Source organism: Gossypium hirsutum, chromosome A10 (genome assembly GCF_007990345.1).
Source record: "Gossypium hirsutum isolate 1008001.06 chromosome A10, Gossypium_hirsutum_v2.1, whole genome shotgun sequence".
In the NCBI taxonomy this organism is placed as follows: Eukaryota; Viridiplantae; Streptophyta; class Magnoliopsida; order Malvales; family Malvaceae; genus Gossypium; species Gossypium hirsutum.
Window position 1 is genome coordinate 18,101,170 of NC_053433.1, and position 24,824 is coordinate 18,125,993.

Sequence of the window (24,824 nt, forward strand, 5' to 3'; positions counted from 1 at the left end):
CATAACACATGAGAGAAGAAAATAGATAAACATATAATTATGTTAAAATTCAATCATTTTAATGTTTGAGGATTGTTTTTTTAGGTTCTACAGTTTAAATTATGTTTTGTATAAAAAAATAAAAACAATAATAACATTTTTATAGACTATTTGTTACTTTTGAAAACAATAGTTTTAACTCTTTCTCTCTCTCTCTCTCTCTTTTTTTTTGTTAATTAATAAAGTAATATTTATACATTTGGATTATAAAATACATATAATGTTAAGTTTTAAAATAAATAAAAAATTTTGAGAAAGGACAAGTGAGGCTGAGTCGGATGAAGCCAATGAGAAGCCCCTCAGCCTCCCCCATTGACCCACCCCCCACCACCTCACCCCCTTATTAACCCATCTCCCTTTAACCTCCCCTCTTCACTTTCCAACCTAATCTACCCTCTTAGGGGCACCACCTCTGTCTATGTCCCCACCACAACCACCGCCATCGGCACCGTCGTTGCCACAACTGGAACCATCAGATCATTCACCACAACTTCCGGCGTTGACGGGGCTGATGCTGGTGCCGCCTCCGGTTCCGCTTTTCAAACATCCATCATGGTCGCCAGACATTTTCCGGGACGAAGCATGGCTTAGAAGGAAAGGAAACAGCAAGAAAAGGAGAAGCAAGAGCGTAACAGATGAAGACCTTGATGAACTCAAGGCTTGTATTGAGTTGGGATTCGGGTTTGATTCCCCTGAGGTGGATCCACGTTTGTCCGATACTTTTCCTGCTTTGGGTCTTTATTATGCTGTTAATAAGAGCTACAACGACGCCATCTCCAAGCCTTCCACCTCCCCTCCTTCAGTTGTATCGGATTGTGATAGTATTCATTCCCCTATTGGCAGCCCCCACGCCATTGTTGGCCCTGGTCTGTCTCTCATTATTCAATCCAACTTACACCATCTTTGGTCTGATTTTATTGATTTTGATTTCGTTTTTATCTGGTGAATTGGTGAAGGTGATAATCCGCGAACGGTGAAGACAAGGTTGAGGCAATGGGCACAGGTGGTTGCTTGTTCGGTGAGGCAAAACTCATGATGATGGATGTGTCCCATAACTTGATAAAGTACAAGGGTTTCAAGATGAAATGATAAGAAATCAAAACCAATGAAACCAGAGTCGTTAAGGATGTAAATCAAACACCAAACATCTTTTTGTTTGGTAACTTGGGTCAGAAAAAATTAAAGAAAAGAAATCAGAAAAATCCACAAATTATTGAAAAAGAAGAAAAAAAACATAACCCTGCTAGATTGACTTTTCTTACCTTTAATCACAGAATTCTGCAATGCTATCCTAGTTTGATTTATGTTTTTTTCTCTTTTACTTTTCCTTAGTTTTACCAAATTTTACAATAGTTTAAGGTTACGAAGTTTCAGTCTGAACATGATCTGCACAACAAGAAGGTGAAAACATGTTTGCAGCTTGATTTTTGTACATATTCCTTCTGCATCAAGATATTGTTCGCCCTCACTCTTTCATTTTTCTTCCACATATATGCTTTCAGATTGATTTGATTTTTCTTTTTTTGAAGATTCTTCAATTTTTAGTCTCTCTTATAAAATTTACAACAATGTAATTCTTATCAATTTTGAAAGCTGAGGAATTAAATGCAATTAATCATTGTCAATTGTGCATAATTTTGACTTGTATAATATAAATTTAACTCTTGATGTTTTCATTTTTTGTTAGTTTGGTCTTGATTCTAACAAATTCAACAAATTTAACCTCAACGTCTATACATTTGCAAAAATATTGTAGGCTAAATTTATTGTTATATAGCAGTCAAATTTATGTAAAATTGACTAAAAATGTTAACATTATGATTAATTGTCTTATAGTTGCTTACTTTTAAAATTGACTGGGATTCAATTCTTCCAAGTTTTATGAGAGGAGTCGATTTGCTCAATATTAAAATTAAAAACTAGAGATGTCTTTTTACCTAAAGTTAAATATATCATATTAGACACATATTTAATTATATTCATTCATTTTTAAATTTACTTTAAAAAAATCTAAAAAATAATTAAAAAGGTTAAAATATGCTATTAGTCTATATTTTTGACAAAATTCGAGATTTAGTCCGTATAATTACAAAGATAAAAATTAAGTCATCATATTTTTCTTATTTAAAAATTTGAGTACAGTAATTAACATTGATAGTATTTATTATCAAACTGTCATTAGGTTATTATTGATATGAGGTGGCATATAATTAATAAAAATTACAAACCGACATAATAATTAAATTAAAATTGAAAAGGTAACAAAGTTGTTGTGACAAGGGTAGACAAATTAATCATTTTAATAGGAGTAAAGTTGTTATGCTTAGTCCTGAATGCCAGACAGTTAATTAAACACCCTTTTTATTTGCATTTTGCATCCTCTCATCATTAGCTGCACTGCTAAGAGTAGATATTTTGATTCCCATCATACTAAACCACAAAACAAACTCCACAAATAATTATTAACTTTAACAAATAACCCATCACATATGTAAACAATATAGGACTGGAAAACAGACTAAAACCTCAATACTTATATCTATTATTGATGGTAGTTACAAAGTAGAGGAAAATTGCTTAAAGAAAAGATGAAATTATAAATTCTTAGAGGGGTTATTATAATATTATCGGAAGACAAGACTACTACTTCCCCTAGTGCTTCCCTTAATTACAAGGCCGATCAAAATGCAGGGTTGATTACCTTTCATGCTTAAGAAAAAAGAAATTTTAAATCTTAAATTTTAGCTTCTTTTATAAGTAAGTTGAAGTAATTACTCGACTGTCAAAGTTGATATATTGTAATTTTAGAAGGTTAAATTACCTGGGAGGTCCCTATATTATAGGGACTATATTAAATTAATCCCTCTATTATTAATTAGATTGATTCGTTCTCTATACTATTAAAAAGATTCAAATAGTCCGAATTGAAACAGAACTAACATTTACTACATAAAAAATGTCTCCAGTTCAATTGTAAATAAAAAATTTTATTTACAAAACCATAAAAACTTTATAAATATTAACGTTGTAATTTTTAAACAGTAAATGATTAACTCCATTCCAATTTAACTTCATTTGATTCTTTAACTCCATTCCAATTTAACTTCATTTGATTCTTTTTAATAGTATAAGGACTACAATTAGTCCATTTAATAATAGACAGACTAATTTACCCATATCCTTAAAATAAAGCCACTTTTAAGTTACTACATTCACCAATTTTAGGGGCAAGAAAAAGAATGCATTGATGGGGGAAACGAATTTTAGGCCCAAAAGAAACTTGACTTCCTAAGAAGATATTGGCCTCATATCTTATATGATCCAAGAATAGCAAAAGGAATTTCAGGCTTTTATCACTCATGAATTACTGGATGAATTAAAATATCTATTTACTTTGGATAAACCGTAATGAATTAAAATAGATAAATTAATTTTTGTGAAGAATCGGTATTTTTTTAAAATTAAAAAAAAACACTTTTGAATGATGAATTTTGAGCCTAACTTTTATAGCCTTTCATTACTGGTTACACCATAGATGAGATTGGTAATTGCTTGCATGAATCCCCTCACATATGCCCCCACGTATGCCAAATTTACAGATCGCCACTAAGTGGGAGTTTAGCTGGGAAAGGGTGCAAATATGGACAGCAAAGAAGAACCCACTAGGGCAACTGGTCGGCATCCTAAGCATCCATGTAAGAAAAAGGGTGCAATTCATGACAAACCACACATGCTATCTTATCAGTGCTCACTACTCAAATCTTCCAACATATAAAAACACCCGTTAAGTGCTTCACACTATTTAACTTTTCGGCCATGGTTTACTCATTGGATGAAGATAAAGTTTCAGACACATATATGGATCCTTTGAAGGGAACTTGATGGATCTTGTTCCAATGAATTGAACACCTTCTGCCCCATTATTCGCCACTCCTATGATAATGTGTCAGTTCTTTCTTATTGCAATTGTTGGAGACTAAAAGCTATGGCTTAGGACTTGATTTTTATTTATCACCATACTAACCTTTTTAACCCTATAATTTGGGTTGGGCCTAAATATGATATTAATATACTTTATGTTTGTCCAAGCTTGACTTGACTCGAAATATGAGTCTAAAATATTGTCAAAATCTGCCCATATTTGTAAAAAACTAACCTAAACCTATTTTAGACATACCCATATTATTTTTTTTAATTTTTTTAAAAATATTTATTTTATTTTAATATTTAATTTTTTTATTTTTTTATTTATTGAAAGATTTTTATATAGTCATCTTAACATTTTTTTTGATGTTTATGCTAGAGTAGTATTATATATTTAGTATAAGTTTTTTTATACAAAAGAGGGATTAAACCAAAACAAATTAAAACAAGATCACACTACATTAGATAGATCATCATGCAGAGATTGAATGACTTCATCCGGGGGTTGCATGGATATAAACTTGCCCAAAGGTCTTAAGAATGTCATTTTAGCCAAACCATTCGCTACCTTGTTGGCCTCTCTGAAAACATTTATTAAATGAATTGTCCAATCACGTTGGAGAAGTTCTTTGATGCTACAGATCACCGAAGAACCATGCTACTCCTTTCCAGCTTCTTGAATTGCTTGAATAACTTCCTTATTGTCTATCTCTCAAGAATCATTTTTTTCAGTTCGAGGTTCCATGCTAATTGGAGACCATCAAGCATACCCCAAAGTTCAGTCATGAGCACCGAACAACTTCCAATATTTCTTATGAATCCTGCAATCCATACTCCAACCTGATCACGGATTATTCCTCCTACAGTAGCACTCCCTGAAAACTGGCACACAACACAATTAGTATTCACCTTTTTCCATCCATCATATGGTGATTTCCATCTTATGACTTTACAAGAATCACCATTTCTACTCCTCCATGTCTGGTTTGATCCATGGTTAGCCGTAGAAAAATTGTCTCTTATCCAACAACTTTTCACCAAAATACTATCAGCTTCCATAAGCTCAACATTAAATATATAATTGTTTCTCTTAATCCAAAGTTGCCAGCAAATACTACCAAATAGTGTTAACCACCTACTAGTCTCACAAGCAAAATATTTAGGATCAGAAATATTTTTTACAAACCATTCTTTAAAACTGAGATCGAAAAATTCCTATCTTGTTTCCACCTTAATAACAGAAAGCCATGTTGCCACAACTAGGGTACAAATCCGCAACACATGGTCAGTATTTTTCCAACGAACTTCCACAAATCATGCAGCTTGTATAAGTAGCCAAATGTCTTCTCACTCTATTTTCATTAGTTAGAATTCTATTTAGAAAAGCTAGCCAAATGAAAACAAGCACCTTTTAAGGAACTAGAATGTGCCAAATCTGATGCCAAATTTCGTCGCTCCTTCTCAACTCCTGTAACACCCCTTACCCGTACCCGAGGTCGGGATAAGATACGAGGCGTTACCAGACAAACATACAAACATTAAACTAAAATACGGGCCATAAAATTTCGTTCATATTTCAAAACGTTCATTTACTTACACATAGTCCCTTATTTGAGTCTACGGAGCCCAAAACATACTTTAGAAAGGGTTCGGGACTAAACCGAGAACTTACAAAAATCTTGGAAATTTCATACTTTAAGGCTTCACACCCCCGTGTCCCAAAGTCAGGTTCCATACACGGCTGAGACACATGGTCGTGTCTCTGCCTGTGTGGAATATACCTAGGCTATTTTCCAAGCTTTGGTCAACCTTAATCTCCTACACACTTATACAAAATCAAAAGCATTTAACATGGTATTCATTTAATGATTAAACATTCTCAATTAAACCACAAACATAGCATTTGTATGTCATCATACATGTGTCTCTCATACTCATTTTACCTTGTCTATTATAGTACCACTTATACATTTATACCAAGATTATCATCTTACCAAGTATCTTCAGCTTAATCATCAAGCATTCATATTTAAAGCTAGATCATATCTTTATAAAATACCATAATTTAGATGCGCAGAATAACATGTTTGCCTGAAACATTTCAATTCAACTCCATACCCAAGAAGCATTACATTGAGACTAGTCATATATATATATATATATATACATGTCATGATACATATCATTCTCTTTCTGTTTTCTTATAAACACATATCATTTATTTCATTATATCAATATTTCATATACCATAGTTTCCATGTATTCCACATATATTTATTTTCCTCCTCCTCCTCTCCATTCCACATCCTTAATGTATATAGCATTCTTGTAAATACTATTTCACAATTTACTAATAAATGCTCACATCAAACTGTCCACCCGAGTCATAGTCACTTACTTATTTATAATTCGAGCTACAGAGCTCCAAATAAAGATCTGTAAATTTCCCCAGAAACTAGACTCACATATATTTCCACCATAAAATTTTCATAATTTTTGGTTTAGCCAATTAGTACAGTTTATTCATTAAAATTTCCCCTGTTTCACTTTCTAACGGTTCTGACCTCTCTTCACTAAAAATTAATTATCTCACAGTACAGAACTCGGATGATGTTCTTGTTGATTTATCTTGAAAATAGACTCATTAGGGATTTTAAAAATATAAATTTGAGCCTCTAATTATTTTTCTCCAAATTTTTGTGATTTTCCAAAGTCAGAATAGGGGATCACGTAATCATTCTGAACCAGTCTCACAAAAACATAAATATCTCAAAATATAAAACTTCTTTGCTTTCTATGTTTCTTTTATATGAAAATAGACTTATTAAGCTTTAATTTGATATCTCATTCAGTCTCTGATTCAATTTCTACTATTTTTTGTGATTTTTCAAAATCGCGCTACTGCTACTGTCCAAAACAGTTTTATTGCTAATTCACTCTTTCACACTTTCTTTGTATTAACCTCATTTTAACATACATATCACAAATCATTTTCACCACATTTCATACATCACAAGTATAGGCCCATGATCACAAGATCACTACAAAATCATCCTCATGTATGACTTACTTGTTTATAATCTTACCACATCCTGGTCACTTAATGAACACATCATTCACATAACCAAGTTCCTGCACTTATTCTTCACAACACTCACAAAGCAATACATAGAGAGTCTCCCGTTGAACACTTCGGAATATAATTCGGATACATGGAAAGTTTGCACATAAGTGCCACATATGTAGCCAAACTATCTGGTACGCATAGTAGCCTGCACTTAGTACTACACATGCGACCAATTATCCGGTACACGTAGTAGCCTGCACTTAGTACTACACACATGATCAAAGTTATTGGGTACGCATAGTAGCCTGTACTTAGTACTGCACATGCGACTAGCTACATATATCCCGTAGCTCTCTTGTCTACATGGTGTACACATAGTATCACCCATGCGACCTAGCTACATCATAATGTCTTGTAGCTCTCTTGTACACATGATGTGCACTTAGCACCATACATGTGACCTAGCTACATACTATCTGTATCATCCAATCTTTCCGAAGGTTCGACCGGTATTTCTCTCTCTTTTCCAACAATTTCACCAATCAAGTAATTATCCACAAACATATTTCCAATATTATTATAAAATATCATAATACAACTAATATTGATGTATTACTTACATATAAACTTACATCTCATTTAATATCAAGGCAATAACATTAAATTACACATTGCCTTATTAAAAATCATATGAACTTACAATTTCCCATAATATCCATAATCATAGAAATCACATTTATGTATGATAATTCAATGCACTTCATATACCATAGACATATTTTTAAATCAAATCATAAACTTGGCACCATAATCATTTAATTTAACATAATTCAATTAATTCACTAAATTTAACTTTCAAATATAAATTACAGCATTATTGTTGTATTATTATCATACCAACTTACATACTTTCAACACCTCAGAAATCATAGTAAATATATCAATTTTTCATTGAAACATGCATAAATTAATGCTTATTATACATATGAACTTACCTCGATACTAAAACAGTCATTTAACCAACTTTCCCAATTTTCGATTTTTCTCTCATTCTAGGTTCAAATCTCGTTTTTCGGGATCTAAAACATCATATTTTACTTATTTAATTAACGTAATATTTAAAACAGTCCTTAACTCAAACTTTGGAAAATTTACAATTTTACCCCTAAACTTTTGCATATTTACACTTTTGCCCCTAGGCTCGGGAATTAAACTTCATCCCTTATTCTTATGTTTTATGACATGCTGATCACTTTTCTCTTCTATGGCAACATCAAATTCTCACTCTAACTTATACTTAGGACTATTAGGTATTTTTATCGATTAAGCCCTTTTACTCGTTTTCACTCAAAACCGAGTAGGACAAGTTGTCTGACATAATTTAAAATCTCATATTCTATCATAAAACATCAAAATAAACACATTTCACTTATGGGTATTTTTCCAAATATGAACCCTAGCTTAAATTATTGCTAGAATAAGCTTAATCAAATTACCGGGATTCCAAAAACGTAAAGAACTTGAAAAACGGGGTTAGAACGGACTTACTATTGAGCTTGGAAAGCTTGAAAACCCTATCCATGTCTTTCCCCATGCTAATTTCGGCCTCCATGAAAAAGATGAGCCAATTTTGGCTTTATTTTCCCTTTTTATTTCTTTCAATTACCAAATGACCAAAATGCCCTTCCTTACTAAACTTTCAAAAATTCCATCCATGTCCAATTTTTGTCCATCACTTAGAAATTGGTCAAATTTTTATTTAATACCTCCTAATTAATATTTCAAAGAAATTTCATACTAGAAACTTCTAGAATGCAAGTTTTGCAACTTATTCAATTTAGTCCCCAACTTCAAATTGAGCACTTTATGCATAGAATTTCTTCACGAAATTTTTACACAATCATGAAATCATATCATAGACCTCAAAATAATCATAAAATAATTATTTATATCTCGGATTTTGTGGTCCCGAAACCTCTGTTCCAACTAGACCCAATTTGGGGCTATTACAACTCCATCCCACAATTAGTAGCGTAGGCAGATTGCAGCGAAAACACACCATTTTTGTCATGAACCCTACCTACAGAGTCAACAACGTCATGACCTAATGGAGGCTTATAAGTTGAGATGCTTAGGATGATTGGGCGTGGCAGAACCGAGTTAAGGATAAGCCAATTCCAATCTCCACTCGGCGAAACAAACTCCTTCACAGAGACATGTTGCTTAGGAATGCATTTGAGCTTTGAACAACTGTTAAAAGCAGGTGGATCCAATCCTTAATCCAGTTATCCCTCCAAAAATCAACACTTGCACCATTCCCAATATTCCATATTACACCATCTCAGACCATACTCCTAACTCCACAAACTCCCTTGCACCTAAACTTGCACCCATGTATATTTTGTGAGGCGTTTCCTTTATATAAAGAGATAGGCAATTTGCCCTTCCATCTATATTTTGCTCTAAGCACTTGCACCCAAACTTGATCAGGTTTTTTAATAAGATTAAACCTAATTTTAATGAGAAAAGCATTCTTGAGATAGTCAAAAAATTTTAATGTGTTGAAATTTACATAATATATAAAAATAACATAATATAAAGTATTATTAACATAAAAACGGGTCGAACTCGAGCCCAGCTGTTATTTTAAATGAGTCTTTTTTTTCCCAAACTTATATTTCGGGTCTAATATTTTTGTTCAAATCCTCTTAAATTTCGAGAGGACCTTCGAACCTAGATGGATTTAGCAATATGTTGATTTATTCAATTATGTATTTTTAAGTCAAACAAAATATAATGTTTTATTCTAATTAAAAGAAGATAATAAAACCAATAAAAAGTAAAAGCATTGGAATGTCAAATGTATGAAGCAGCTTAGCCGGAAAACGGAAATTATTAATGTTTGACCAGAGAAATATTTTCGTGGATAAAAGCTTCTAGAGTAAAAAAAATACAAAAGAGAACAAAAGCCGACTTTAATGGAGTGCTGGTTCTGACCCCTTCATTGCTTGTGTGTTGTTTCAGTTGTTTTTTTATGCTGAAATCGATTTATTTTGTTGTATTAAGAATGATAGAAATATGAAATAAGAGGAAAAAGTAGGTCATTATAATACAAAAATGGGTGGCTGCAGAACAAGACAAAGGAAGAGTAAAGAAGAACCAAAGACAAAACAGAAATCCTACTTCTTTCAACTCACCAGACTTTTATGACAACGATGCCTTTTGTTTATTTCAGTAAAAATGGAATTTTGATTGCTTAATCCTATCATGATCCATGTTTTTTTTTTTAAATATAAATTTGGGAGTAGTGATTGGTTTGCATTATATGTTAAAATGGCTTTATATTATTTGGTGTGAAGGGATGATAGAAACCATTGCAATCTGATATTTTCGTCTTTCACAAAAATAACGTCTTTTTATGCTGAATGGTTGTTTGGATCCGGAGTTCTTCCTGGAGGAAATTTAAAATAAATTATATCTCTTGAAATTTTCAAAATATCAAGATTAATAGAATTAAATCATTTACAAAAAAAAACTATAATAGATGCGATGCGAAGTAGATGATAAGATTAAAGATTTATATATTATAATTATCCATGATAAAACTCAAAAATATTCAAACAACATTTTTAATACTAAATAAGTTAAAATGTTCAAAAAGTGATAAAAAAAAAAAGAGCAGCTTAGAGAAGACATACGTTTTCAAGTATATGTTTCCACCAGTGGAATAATGGATGAGGAAGTCAAAAATAATCGGTGATTCAATTCCTTATTCCTTTGTTATTTGGAGATTTTCCGCTTTACGCAATCTCTTTATTTCTCTATTTCTATTTTTTTTTCTTTTATTATTTCGACACTTGCTTCCCCATCTTCATTTTTCTTTTTATTTTAAAACTATTACTTTTTTTATTTTTTTCAAAAAAAATAAGGTTTATGTAAATATATACTTACTAATTAAAATAGAATTTAATGGGATTAATTTTACTATTCAAGTTGAAAATGTTGATCAAGATTTTTTTTATTTTTTGGAAAAATGAAAAAAAAAAATTGATTCCAACTATTACTCATAATACATGTTTCAAATTTGAATCAAAACTGGTACTTATTTTAGTAAAGTTATGATAATTGGTAAATTTATTAGTAATAATTAAGACGGTTTAAATTTGGAGTAAGAAAGGAAGGGAAATTTTAAATATTGAACAAGTAAAAGAAAGTAATTTTAATTCAGTAGTGTAAATGGATCCAATTCTCAGTTTAATTTTTTATCTTTATACTTAGCCCAAATATATTATAATAGTTTAGTAATTATTTGATTATATATTTATACTTGTAAACTTTAATAATAAAAAAATTTTATATCATAAATAAAAACATTTGTGTATGGTTGAATGTAGAATATATAATTTTTCTTCAAAATTATAACTATTAAAATATATCAATTATTTTAATAAAAATTTGTTAGTAATATAATGAAGAATAAATGTTATAGTGGTGAATTAAAAAATATCTCTAGCATAATAAAAAGTAAAACGTCATATCAGACTTTTTTTCACATAGGAAAAATACAACATAAGATTTGATGAAAAATCCACTAATCCAATGTGGTCTCAAAAATACTCACTTCTCTCCTTAATGTTTGATGAAAAATCCACAACTCTCCTAAAGTTTATTTATGAAATGAATTTTAAATACAACCATAACTTTACCCATTCTTAGTTCATTATTGTATTCAATACTTTTCAATTATAATAATAATAATTTAACTACTTATATATTAATTTTATTAAATTTCGAACAATGAAACGAGTTTTTTAGATTAGTCGCTCCAATCCAACCAATGAACAAGTTTAATCTCAATGGAGTTTATGAGATTTTTTTAAATTTAGGGTTTTTTTTTTATGAAAAATGTTAATTTTATTACAATATTATATTTAATAGTAAAATAAAATTTATTTTTTTAATAATATTTTTTTAACAATAATAATTTTAAAATTTAAATAATATTCTTAATATATCGTAGAAAAAAATATTTATATTAATATATTAATAATAAATATTTTATGGAATAAAATACGAGTATTTTAATTATACAAATATGAATGTTTTAAATAAGATAACTTGAATACTTTTATTTAAATAATTTAATAAATTAATCTCAAAGTTAATATATAATTGAATTAAATATAAATTTTAAACATTTAATTTTATTTGAGTTAAATATAATTTTATAAAAAAGTCAAATAAACTTAATTTTATATCACTTTAATATGTAATTAAATTTTATTTATTTTTTAAATTAAAAATAAAGAAATGAAAAAATTAATGTTTTTAAAACCTGACCCGTAGTCAAGTTACTTAGACCATTGGTTCAACCGATTCAATTGTTGGTCCAATAATAATTAAATAAACAATTAAAATTTTATAAAAAAAATTATAAATCGTTTCAAGTGTTGTTTTTTTTCTTGATTTTCTACTTTTATTGGTTTCAAGTGATTCACATAGGTTAGTTTAATCCCTTTACTCGGATTAGTATATCGGTCGGTTCTCAGTCCAGCTAGTTTGATTAGTCTCTTTAATTCGATTGCAACAACACTTGAATAAATTAAATAGAAAATACATATAATAATAATGAGGGTATACTTGTTTTTATATTTAAAATTTGCTTAGTCAATAAATTTCAATTAGACCTATCCATGGGTCAAGCTTGAATAATTTTTTTTTTATGTTTCGAGCTAGTTTGAATTTAATTTAAATAATAAAAATTAACTTCAATAAAGTCTAATATTATTATTTTAAATTTGAAAATATTAACAGCAAACATTATAATGTTGAATATTAAATTACTTATATTTAATAATACAATAAATTATTTAATATTACAATTTTATTTTAACAGTAATTTTAAATTTTAAACAATATTCTTAATATATTATTGAAAAAATATTTATATTAATATTTTAATAATAAATATATATTACAATTTATAAATACTTAATTGAATAAAATATAAAAAATTTTAATTATATAAATATGAGTAATTGTTTAAATGATGCTTAATTTCATTTATGGCTTCCACTTTTATTGTGTTACTATGGACTCTCCTATATGTAATTATTTAATTTAAATAAGTTTTAATTATTCATTATTTATTATTAAGTTTATAAATAATATTAGTTTAATAAAATATGATTTGATTATAAAAACAAAATTTAATTATTAAAAGAACATGCTGTTTTGTAATAAATGTAGTAACAACTTTTGAAAATCGATTTAAAAAAATATATAAATCATTTAAACACTAAAAATGATAGTTTTTTCCCAAATGTTACTCTCAGTTTTCTTGTTTGCCAAAATCATAGAAGTGTGTTTTATATTAAGAGATATGAGGGAGTTAGGTTGGGAAAAAAAGAAAACCATTATTAGTGCAATAGAGGAATCCTGTAGCAATGTTATTTAAATGAATGAATCCAAAAATTAATTTACTAAAGAAAAAGTTAAATATGAAAGACGTACTCTAGTGGGGGGGCCTTCCCTTTTCTTTAATACAAGGCGCCTGTTTCTCTAATTCTCTAGAAACCGACCATTTATCCTTTTGGATTTCCTCTTCCTCTTCCTTTTATACCAACTCACCAAAACAAATCTCTCTTCACAAAGTTATGGTATTGTTAAGATTCAAAAACCCAGAGAGTTGGTTGTTTTAACTCATGGAAAGGGATCCAACCATCGTTCCCCGATTCTTCCTATCTGGTTTCTATTGCTGGGGTTGGGAATTCTTGACCGCTCTTCTTCTCTTTAGTTCTTCTTCTCTCTAAACTCCATACCCACCGCCCTCCTTCATCTTTAAACCTGCCTTTCCTTTTCTTTTTCTTTTTTTAATATTCTTTGTTAGATTTTCTTGTAAGTATAGTTTGGGGGGAAAGAAATGGCGCAAAGGTCAGTTCCGGCGCCCTTCTTGACGAAAACGTACCAGCTGGTGGATGATCCGATCACCGACAACGTGATATCTTGGAACGAAAACGGCACCTCTTTTGTCGTTTGGAAAACTGCTGATTTTGCTAAGGATTTGCTTCCCGCCTATTTCAAACACAATAACTTTTCCAGCTTCATCCGTCAGCTCAACACTTACGTATGTTCTCTTTAATTTCCTCATTTATAATCTTGTATGTATGTGATTGCACTTTCACAAAGCTTTAATGGATGTAGTCAATAAATATATCACAAATTATTTTAATTAAAAAGGGATCCTTAAGTTGAATCATGGGGATCCATTCATTAACCTCTCATCTACTCTTTCATTTTAAGAATTTTTTTCATCTTTAAAACAAAGTTTTACCAACTGGTTTTAGGTGAGGGATATGACCGTCATTTCGTACACATGAAATTTCCTTAACCGTTTCTTACGACGTGGCGGTCAATTTTTATTTATTTTAACTTTTCCTGTATTCTTCCAGGGATTTCGAAAGGTTGTTCCGGACAAATGGGAATTCGCGAACGACAACTTCAAGCGAGGGGAAAAAGAGCTCTTGTCCAAAATCAGTCGACGGAAGACGGTGACATCACCGCCGGCTAGTGCTCCTGAGAAAGGCAAAACATCTGGTGCTGCAACTCCCTCTCCGACTAACTCCGGAGAGGACCTAGGATCCACTTCCACGTCATCACCCGAATCGAAGAATCCAGGATCGGTGGAGACGAATCAATTCGCCGATTTATCAGAAGAGAACGAGAAACTGAAAAGAGATAAGGAGATGCTAAGCATTGAGCTGGCCCAGGCCAAGAGGAAATGCGACGAACTGGTCGCTTTTTTAACTGAATGCGTGAAAGTGGGGCCGGATCAGATCAATCGCATCATGCGGCAAGGAAGCTGTGGCTCCACCATCAACGGCGAAGATCCTGGCCGTATCTTCGGTGTCGATGATGATGAAAAAACCAGTGAAGAAGATATGGGGAGCTTGAAACTGTTTGGGGTTTGGTTGAAAGGCGTGGAAAAAAAGAGGGCTCGCGAGGAAACAATCATGTACGGGGGACCTCACGCTAAGGAAATGAAGACGGTAGAATTCCGGCACGTGCCTTTGGTGATGGAGAGCGGCAAGGTTTGCAACTGAGAAGTCACGATAGAAAGCAACATTCTTGGTTTTTTTAATTTTGTGATAATTTTAGTGTATTATCATAAAATAAAGAAGAATTCTTATTATTTCTTTTGTACACAAGATTAGGTGGGTGAAGTAGTCAGCATTCAGCAATTGTGGGAGGCAAACGTCAAATCTTTTTCTTTAATTACCCTTGTTAATTTTCTCTTCTCGCATGTAAGAAATAGCAATAACCAAAATCTATAAAGACTACTAATTTTGCAATTGGATGAATTGATGAAATAAAATAATGTTTACACAATTCTACACTTACAAGGTTTTACCAATTCATTATAATTCGATAAATATAATTATATAATTTAAATTTCCACCCAAAAAAAAAATTTAGTTACAAAATAAGCACAATGCTTTTTCTCTTGCACATTAAACCTAAAGGTTAATTATTTAAACCCAAAAAAGTTTTTAACTTCAAATATATTGAAGATCATTCACTTTCAAACATTGCTTAACTTTAATTATTGCACAATACTTCTTCAATAATGGGTTGATAAAATCCCTCCCTCGTACTTATGTAATTCAATTCTCAAACAATTTTATTAAATTATTCCAATTAAATAACACAAATTACAAATTATCTCATTATTCCTGTAAAATGTTTTATTATTTTTTTCCATAAGATATTTTCTAAATTGATAAAACTTTGTTCACTGTAACACCCCTATGCCCAACCCGAACATTGGGTCAAAGCACTGGGATGTTACATTCTTCACTTATCAAATATTTTCTTATAAACTTTCATAAATTTTCAATTTTGTTCTTTTTGTCATAAGAGTTTAATATTCAGTAATTAATCATATTAAATCAATTTTCTTTCTTGTTACACTTTAATCATATAATTTACTCAAAATCTTTTTCCACTTATCAAATTTCTATGTATTTCACTTTTATTATTTCATCCACATATTTTCTCGAGTTTAACAATTCAGTCATTGCTATCATAAAAAATTCCATGTTTTTCAACAATTTTACATTTACAATACTTTATGCATATTTCATCATCTCATAACACATTCATTAAACTTCTGTCATAATTCCCTTATTCACATATTAAATTGTTTCACACTTAAACTTTTGTACATTTTTCAATTTAGTCTCTTTGCCATGTAATTTATTTTTCACCATATGAGCACTTTAATCAAATAATTCATTATAATATCTTATTTCACATAAAATATTTCCATGCATATCACTTCTCCTGTTTCAATTATAAATTTCACAAAGGTTACAATTTAATCCTTAAAATCATGAAGATTCATTATTTACTATAATTTCACCTTAACACCACTTTGTAATCAATTCACTACTTTATTTAAACTCTTTATCATACATCTCAAATGTATGTTTGTTTCATTAAAAACCACTTTTATGAAATATTTTCAGAAAATATGCCAAATAACAAAAAATATTTTACATAGATTCATCCAAACAGCAAAATATATTAATTTTTCCAAAAAAATAAGTCATTTTCTAGAAATTATTTTCAATAAAACAAACTGCATTCCACTCTTGTAACTAACAATAACAAAGTTTTTCATATAATATATTTGAATTACTACTATTAAAAACAACATCCTATACATATATAATTAAATTATATAAACAATTTCAATCAAAATCAACTCAACCCTAGCAAATAAATTTCGTTTTTATGCCACCACCACAACAATGCCTTAAACCACAATATATCATTTATTAAAAATTCCTTGTATGTTACTAAAAAAAAATATTACTGTTAATGACACTTTGAGTTAATGATTCATTAACTCTTAATAATTAAGATTTTATATATTCTATAACCCAAATGCAAAGAATGTTAAAAAAGAAGAAGATAGATATTGATAAAAATGGAAATGTTGGTTGCGTACAAATTTCTAAACTAGGTATAACAATTTGAAGTGTTCACATATTGAAGTTGCTTCTTCATATCAAAATACATCCTATCACCTTTCTTCATTATATCTCACTCTTTTACACAAGTCAGAAATTTCCTTTGGGAGCAGTAATTAAATTTTATATTTTTACTATAATAAAAGAATTAAATTAAATTGGTTATTTATCATTTTCAAAAAGATTAAAATGTAATTTTATCATTATTAATTTAAAAAATTATAAATTATAAAATAAAAAAATTGTATTTTAAGAGTCGAGCCCCTACTAAACTTGGCTGACTTTGTGACTGATTAATTATGATTTGATTATCAATTAACTCAGCTTGCACTAGAAAATAGTATGTTAGAACTTCATCATAATCATAATAGAGTGGCTCCTTTTCCTATAGGTTTTCCACAATTGTTGTGAGTCAAATCAGGATAATTATAAAATAATAGGTAAAATCGTTTATAAAATAAACTCATTGAAATGTTTTCTTTGAAAATTAGATTTCAAATATAATAAATTTATTTACTAATACATACTTTTTTTTATTGTATTTTAAATGATATACGTGTCACTTTTAAACCCTACTAATAAGTCTAATTATTTTAACAATATCAGATAATTTGTCATTATTGCACACAAATAAAGTTAATTGGATTTTTTTTACTAGGTTATAATAAATATTGTTATTTTTTAATATATGTTTATTCGAAATTTATTTTTAATTATTTTTGAAAGATTACATGGAATAATATCTGCATGACCAATTGTTTAATTATTTGAAGGCAATGATGGAAAGACAGTAGTATAAACTTGATACTGATCAGTGTTGAAATGTTCTGATAACTTTTTCAAAATATTTACCACCTTTCTCTTATCTCTTATTTTTTTTTATTCATATTTTCGTTTCTCTGATCAATTAGCGATTGTATAAATGTTTGAATAATTTCTTATGCTTATTTCATATTTAGCATGATTTGATTAATAAATTTATCTATGTGTTAAGTAATTATTTATCTAAAATTGGTTATTTATTCAAAAGCACTTAATATATTAGAGAGTGATGCCCCTAATAGAATATCAAGATAGGTGATATTGAAAGGGTAATCCTTAGTGAAGATGAGTTAGGAGGGCATTCTTAGCTAAGGGTGATAAATAACTCAATTTAGGATAATTAATGATTTAATTAGATAATTAGGGATTTAATCAATTATAGGCTAGAGGCTCGCATTATTGACACTAGGAATAGGAAAGTCCATTAGGATAATTTAGGTTAGTTAATTTAATTAGTTTAATTAAAATATTAATTTGGATTCGCACTACTAATTCGTAACTCAATTAGATTATTAATTATTTTCTGTAATTAATTTAATAAAAGTTTGTCTAATCTGCATGGGTACGATCCTTGAAATACTTACCACTGTTTCCTTGTAAACTTTATTGTATTACAATTTAACCCATATGCTTGCAGACACTACCGATTTAATTTTATATATTTTTTGTATAATATTTATTACTATAAACAATAACACGTTTATAGGCAGTCAATAACTTAACTCATGTGTGTCAAATTCAGACATTTTTCGGTGAAGGATGTCTTTTTTTATCCCAATTTGGTGTTCAAACTTTTTTTGTCAACTAATTTGATACATTTTTATAATACTATTAAGTTTTGGATAAGCGAATTAGTAAGAATATTGATAACATAAAAATGACATCATCATTTGAAAGTAAAATATAAATCATAAAAAAAATCTTTAAAAACCATAAAAATTGAAAATTTAAATTTCATTAAAATTTTAAAAATATATAAATTCTATCTATCTAGAATATATATAAGTACGGGTTTAGAGAAACTTTTAGACTGACGAAAATATCCTTTATTATTAACTATATTACTAAATTGACATTGGAATAATAATTTATTAATATCATTATGTGATAATAATAAAAGTAATATTAATTAATATAATAGTATATTAATGTGAAATAATTATTCTGATCATATCTTTTAAAATTTCTACATAAAAAATAACATAATATATTATTAATTAATAAAAATATAAATTTATAAAACCGTTTAATATAACTGAATAAATTAAAATTTATAAAAATCTAAAATTTTAATTAAATAAATATAATTTTTATATATAAATATTGTTTTATTTTAAATATGATAATAATTAATAATGTTAAAATCAACTTTTTATAATTAATAAAAGACAAATGTGTGATATTAATATTATATGTATATAAAAAGATAATATCCATATATCGGTAATCTAATTACTTAACATTTTTCTATCGGTTGTTTCTCACTTTTTTTTATTTTCATTAATCTCTCAATTATTTTTTAAAATTACTAGATTTTTATAATAAATGAAACCAATTCTCATTTAATTCAAAAATATATTTTTAAAAAATTTTAAAAATACATTATTTAATAAATTTAAAAAATAAACACGTAAACATGTGACATGGAGACTAGTATATATAAAAGCATGAGTTTTAAAAAACTTTTGAACTGCTAAGAATACCTTTTATTGTTAACTATATTAATTATTAAATTGACATTAGAATAATAATTTACTAGTATGATTAAGTGATAATAATAAAATTAATATTAATTAATATGATAGTATATTAATGTGAAATTATTTAATTTGGTCATTTATAATTTCGAAACCATTTTTTTGAAAAAAGGGAATTGACTTTTTAAGACAAAATTTTGGAGTTGCCACCGATCCTTTTTTATGAGGTGTGATCAGGTCATCTCAAAACGTGGTCGTTTTTCAATAAACAAATTGATTTATCAAAACAACAATTTTGGCCTGTGAAAATTGGAAAAACAGGTTTGGGAGTCGATTACGTGCAAGGAAGGGTTATCACCATTGTCACGCTCAAATTTGGTACCTAATTGATTATTCAGTGTCTTAATGTCGAAAATTGAAAATTTGACGAGAGTTTAAAATACGATTCCTCTTAGTGTTAATGCTTTTTTAAAGTATTTAGATGAATTAAAACATATGTCAAGGACCGTTTCATCTCAAGGTAAAATGTTATATCCAGTACGTTAGGACACAACACCTCAACCTTCGAGTATGAGCTTGCCTTCTATTTCATTTAAAACTCATGCATTTAAATTTTAAAAAGGACATTCGGATATTTAGATCAAACGGAAAATCGAAACTCAATACGTTAGGGCACGACTACTCAAATTTCTAAATACGGAATATTGTCTTCGTTTTATTTAAAACTCATGTATTTTAATTTAAAAGGATAATCAGTTACTTAGATCAAACGAAAAACTGAAACCCAGTACGTTAGGACACAATTTCTCGAATTTCCAAATACCGAATATTGCCCTTACTTGAAAAATCCAGACAAAAAATAATAATAAATAAATAATATAGAGATAAAAATAGAATAACAAAGAAAATTCGGATAAAAATTTAATTTAAATTGGGAGTAGGCAAATAAACACATGTACAACAAAATATTGAATGAAATAATTTTAAAATAGGATGGTTAATAAAAATAATAGTAATAATAATAAAATATAATGGAAATAATATTAAAAAAGTAAATATATAATGAACAAATGAAATATTAATGATAATAGAAAATGATTATAATAATAATGGAAGTAATGAAAATAATAATAATAGAAACAATAGTAATAAAAGTAATAATAAAATAGAAAATAACAATGATACATTAATAATAATAATATACGTTCTAATAATAATAACAATATAAAAAAGAGGAAATAATACTATATTAATAAAAATAATAATAGTAATAAAAAGGTAAAAGTAATAATAAAATAATAAAAACACTATTACGTACTACTAATAATAATAAAAAAGAAAACATAATAGTATATAGAAAAATAGTAAAAGTAATAAAAATAATAATAATAGTAATAATAATACTCTCCCCCTCCCTTCAAAATTCGGTCATCGGTTCGACCTTGCTCCGGTCACCGGACCTCCACGCGCCGCAGTCAGGGTCACGGTACACGGCGACAGGACCTCAAAAAAAAACTCTCTTTTACTTTGATTTTTAATTAATCTCATGTATTTCTTGTATTGAAACTCTCTATTTGAAACTCTCTCCTTTTTCTCCAAAAAAAAAAACCTTTACAATAGTTTTGAATGGTTTTTATAACCAAATTTTACAACTGATTACCTCTTTCTTGTTTGAAGGCAAGTGGGGTGATAGGAATTAGTGGGGTGGTTTAATGGGGTGTTAATTGGACTGTTAATTTATTTGGTGTTTTGGATTCTGCTTGTTGGGCCCGAGCAAAATTTGGGCTCTACATATAATATATATATGCATGAGTACGAAAAAACTTTTCAACCAATTAAAATACCTTTTACTTTCTGGCATATTACTAAATTAATATTTAAAATAGTTATAATATTTCAGTTAGAATTATAATTGCAAAAGTTAATGTAAAATAGAATTTGTGATAATACATTTAAAATAATTATAATTTAATAATTGTGATAATTACACTTTTGAAAAGTTTATAATATAATTTATAATTATTACTTAAAAAATTAATTAAAATAATTATAATTGAAGTAAATGTAAAAAGGTTTTACAATCACAATTATTTAATTTTTTTTATTTTTTACTTATATAATTTTTTACTACATATTAACTATATTATATTTACAAATTATTATAGCCAATATTAAGAAAATAAAATAATTAAATAGTGAAGAGTTTATTTTACAATATATTTTTTTTATTGTTTGTACAAATACTTTAAAAGTATTTGATATTTTAGATTTATTGATTGATATTTTATTATTCAAAGACCGCAATTATTTTAAATTTTAAATTGCGGCATAGGACTTAGGATTCGAGTTTTGTTTTCATATTGCATGACATTTAATTTATACTTTTAGAATGCTTAAATATGATTATTAAGTAGTTATGCATGAACCCGGTTTCTATTAAAAACATTAGTAGATATCACATTTTCTGTTTTTAAACCATAATTTAAATTATGAGTAATAGCTAATTCAATGATTAACCAAATTTTTTTCTAAAATAATTAAATGTTTAAAAATGTCTGTTTTCAAAACTCTAATAGCTTATTGGGTCATTTCAGTGGCTAATGTAATTTTTCAAATTCGAGTCTAATGTTAAGTCGGGCTGGGGAGGTTACATATGACAATTTTTTAAAACTGTTTATGGAGTAAAAAAAATACACTACCAATGTACCAAATATTAACTCTTTTTTAATTTCATTACTTTTAAAATGTTATCTCTCAATTATTTTTCAAAATTAATACTTTCATTGTAAATGAGACCTATTCTCATTTAATTAGTAAATATGTATATATATTTTTAAATTTATAAAAATATATTATTTAATAAATTTTAAAAATAAACAAATAAAACCATGTGCAACACATGTAACATTAGAATTAGTGATTTTTAAAAGGTTAAAGCATGACTATAGTCCCTATACTTTTTGAAAATTAGGAATTTAGTCCATGTGCTTGTATTTTCAAGAATTTAATCTTTTTACTTTTCAAGTTTCAAAGTTCAGGTCCAACTATTAATACTATTAATTTTTTATTAAATTCAGGTTAATTACAACATTTTTTTAAGTATATGGCTACCAAGTGAGTAGTTTTTTTTTTTAAATCTCAAAATGTCACAACAATAAATTTAGTAAAAAAAATTCAGGGTTTATAGTTGGATCTGAATTTTAAAATCTGAAAATTAAAAAGATTAAATTCCTAAAGATACAAATAAAAGAACTAAATTTCAAATTTAAAAAAATACAGGGACTATATGCAATTTTAACCATTTTAAAACTCCAAACATGTAAAAAAATTTTAAAAAATAAAATTTTCTAAAAAGACTAAATGTAGGTATAGATGAGAGCACTTGGAGGATGTAGTGGCACCATCACTAAAACACTTCTCTTTTAGACACGTTGTCTCACACTTCTCGTAAAAACTAACACAATTTCTAGGGTTTGAACAAAAATCTAAAAAGAAGCCTCGGAAACCTGATTTGGGTTTTCCAACATCGGGAAATATTGAAGCTTATTGTCTTCCACTCTCTTTATTGATAGTGTGGTGACATATTCCGGAGACTACTGAGTGTTGTTCCACAATTAGCAGATTTTCGCAAATCAGGTTGCTCCAGATTTTTCACTCTCTTTTATTTTCTAAAACTCATCTTTGAAATCCACAAATATTGATTTGGGCATTAATTACAGACCATCACGTAAGGGACTCTTCCAGCATCGATGAAGCTGATTTCTTTGAAGCTCTTTGCTTGATGTGATGTGGTTGTGTGAAGATAATTAGAGTTTGTTTAAGTTTGAGTTTTATTATTGCAAGAGAAGGGTAATATTTAAAAGAAAAAATAATAAGAATGAAGAAGTAAAACAAATGAAATGATATTTTTTTTAAATGTTTATCAGTTAATTTTTTTAAATATATATATATATTTATAAGTTATAATTTTTTTTATTTTTTATTTTTTAAACTTTAGGGATGAAACTAGAAATTTTTTTAGGGAGTGAAATTAGATTATAATTTTTACGATAAAAATATAATTTCATTATTTTAATATGTTATATCTTTATAATTTTAAAAAAATTAAATTAAATTTTGTTAAAATATATTTTTAATTTTACTAATTTAAAATTTTAAAAATTTTTAAAAAGTTGTATAGAAAAATGATTTGGGAAGAGGAAGTTTGAATATATATACATAAGCATTTTAAAATAGGTTTAATTGGATGGGACATTTAAGTTATTATGTTGTATTTAATAAAAAAGCTTAATTTTAATTTTAAAATATTTGTATTCATGTTGTCCCGTAATACCAATTCAACACCATAACCAAAGAATTGACTGTTACATGTTATAGTCTCCATCATCCTCAATTTATAATAATCTCAAGATGGGATCTCTTTTCCTTGAAAAGATGGGATCTTTTAAAACCAGAAAAATAAAGATTTTTCTTTTCTAGTAAGTATTTTATTTTATTTTGTTTTGTTTTGCCATCATTTATTCCGGTAAGTCAAAAGAGGAAAAAAGGGGAGAGAAATAAAAAGTTAATGTATTAATGATAATATTTCGAGAATGGGGATCATAAAAATTTTAAGAGAGAGAATTTAGTGTTATTGAAAATATTTGTATAGTTAAATATCGAAAAATATTATAAAGGTGATAAAATATAATTTATTTCTAGATATTGGGTTTTATTTGGTTATTTTTCCTAATTTAGGAAGTTGAGTAATTTATAGAGGAATATTTTGTTAAAAAAATTATATAGTAATAAGACATGTGATATGCTATGAATTTAAAATTTGTAGAAAAAGAGAATATAAGAAAACATCGATTTTATGAAAGCCATTGGATTAAATTTGTGATTTAATCTTAGCATTTGAAGCTCACTAATGGCAAAGTGGTAGGTTTTATTTTTTTATTTTTTTATTTTTTAAATAAATAGAGCTACAAAGTAAATAAACTAGAGCCTCGAAGGAGGATTCTCAAACAGTATTAATTCTATTTTCCTTGTACGAACTGCAACAATTAAGTTCTCCTCTCTGAGAATATGCTGAATTTCCCACTACTTTATCCTCTCCAGAGTATGATGAATTCTTCTGAGTAAGGTAGAATTAGAGTTCCTCAACAAACCTTTCATGATGGCCTTGATACTTTCAATACTATATGTTTGGATTAAGATCCTCTCAAAGCGTCTATCCAAAATAAGGTTCAATCCATACAA

The 24,824-nt window shown here is 28.0% G+C and overlaps 2 protein-coding genes across 2 annotated transcripts; both read left to right on the forward strand.

The window, feature by feature from the left end:
- Positions 1-276: 276 nt before the first annotated feature.
- LOC107943903 (uncharacterized) lies at positions 277-1,507 on the forward strand. The gene is made up of 2 exons (XM_016877714.2): positions 277-905; positions 996-1,507. The coding sequence occupies exons 1-2, from the start codon at positions 458-460 to the stop codon at positions 1,073-1,075; spliced, it is 528 nt and encodes a 175-aa protein (XP_016733203.1). The 5' UTR covers positions 277-457; the 3' UTR covers positions 1,076-1,507.
- A 12,033-nt stretch (positions 1,508-13,540) lies between these two features.
- LOC121208287 (heat shock factor protein HSF24) lies at positions 13,541-15,381 on the forward strand. The gene is made up of 2 exons (XM_041078838.1): positions 13,541-14,156; positions 14,482-15,381. Exons 1-2 carry the CDS (start codon positions 13,953-13,955, stop codon positions 15,130-15,132), a joined length of 855 nt encoding a protein of 284 aa, XP_040934772.1. The 5' UTR covers positions 13,541-13,952; the 3' UTR covers positions 15,133-15,381.
- The last annotated feature ends 9,443 nt before the right edge of the window (positions 15,382-24,824 follow it).

What these genes read in the sequence shown, in the direction of transcription:
- LOC107943903 (XM_016877714.2), top strand. Translation starts at nt 458, where the DNA reads ATGTCCCCACCACAACCACCGCCATCGGCACCGTCGTTGCCACAACTG. An exon ending in CCACGCCATTGTTGGCCCTG is followed by an intron (nt 906 to 995) that starts GTCTGTCTCTCA and finishes GAATTGGTGAAG; the next exon opens with GTGATAATCCGCGAACGGTG.
- LOC121208287 (XM_041078838.1), top strand. Translation starts at nt 13,953, where the DNA reads ATGGCGCAAAGGTCAGTTCCGGCGCCCTTCTTGACGAAAACGTACCAG. An exon ending in TCCGTCAGCTCAACACTTAC is followed by an intron (nt 14,157 to 14,481) that starts GTATGTTCTCTT and finishes GTATTCTTCCAG; the next exon opens with GGATTTCGAAAGGTTGTTCC.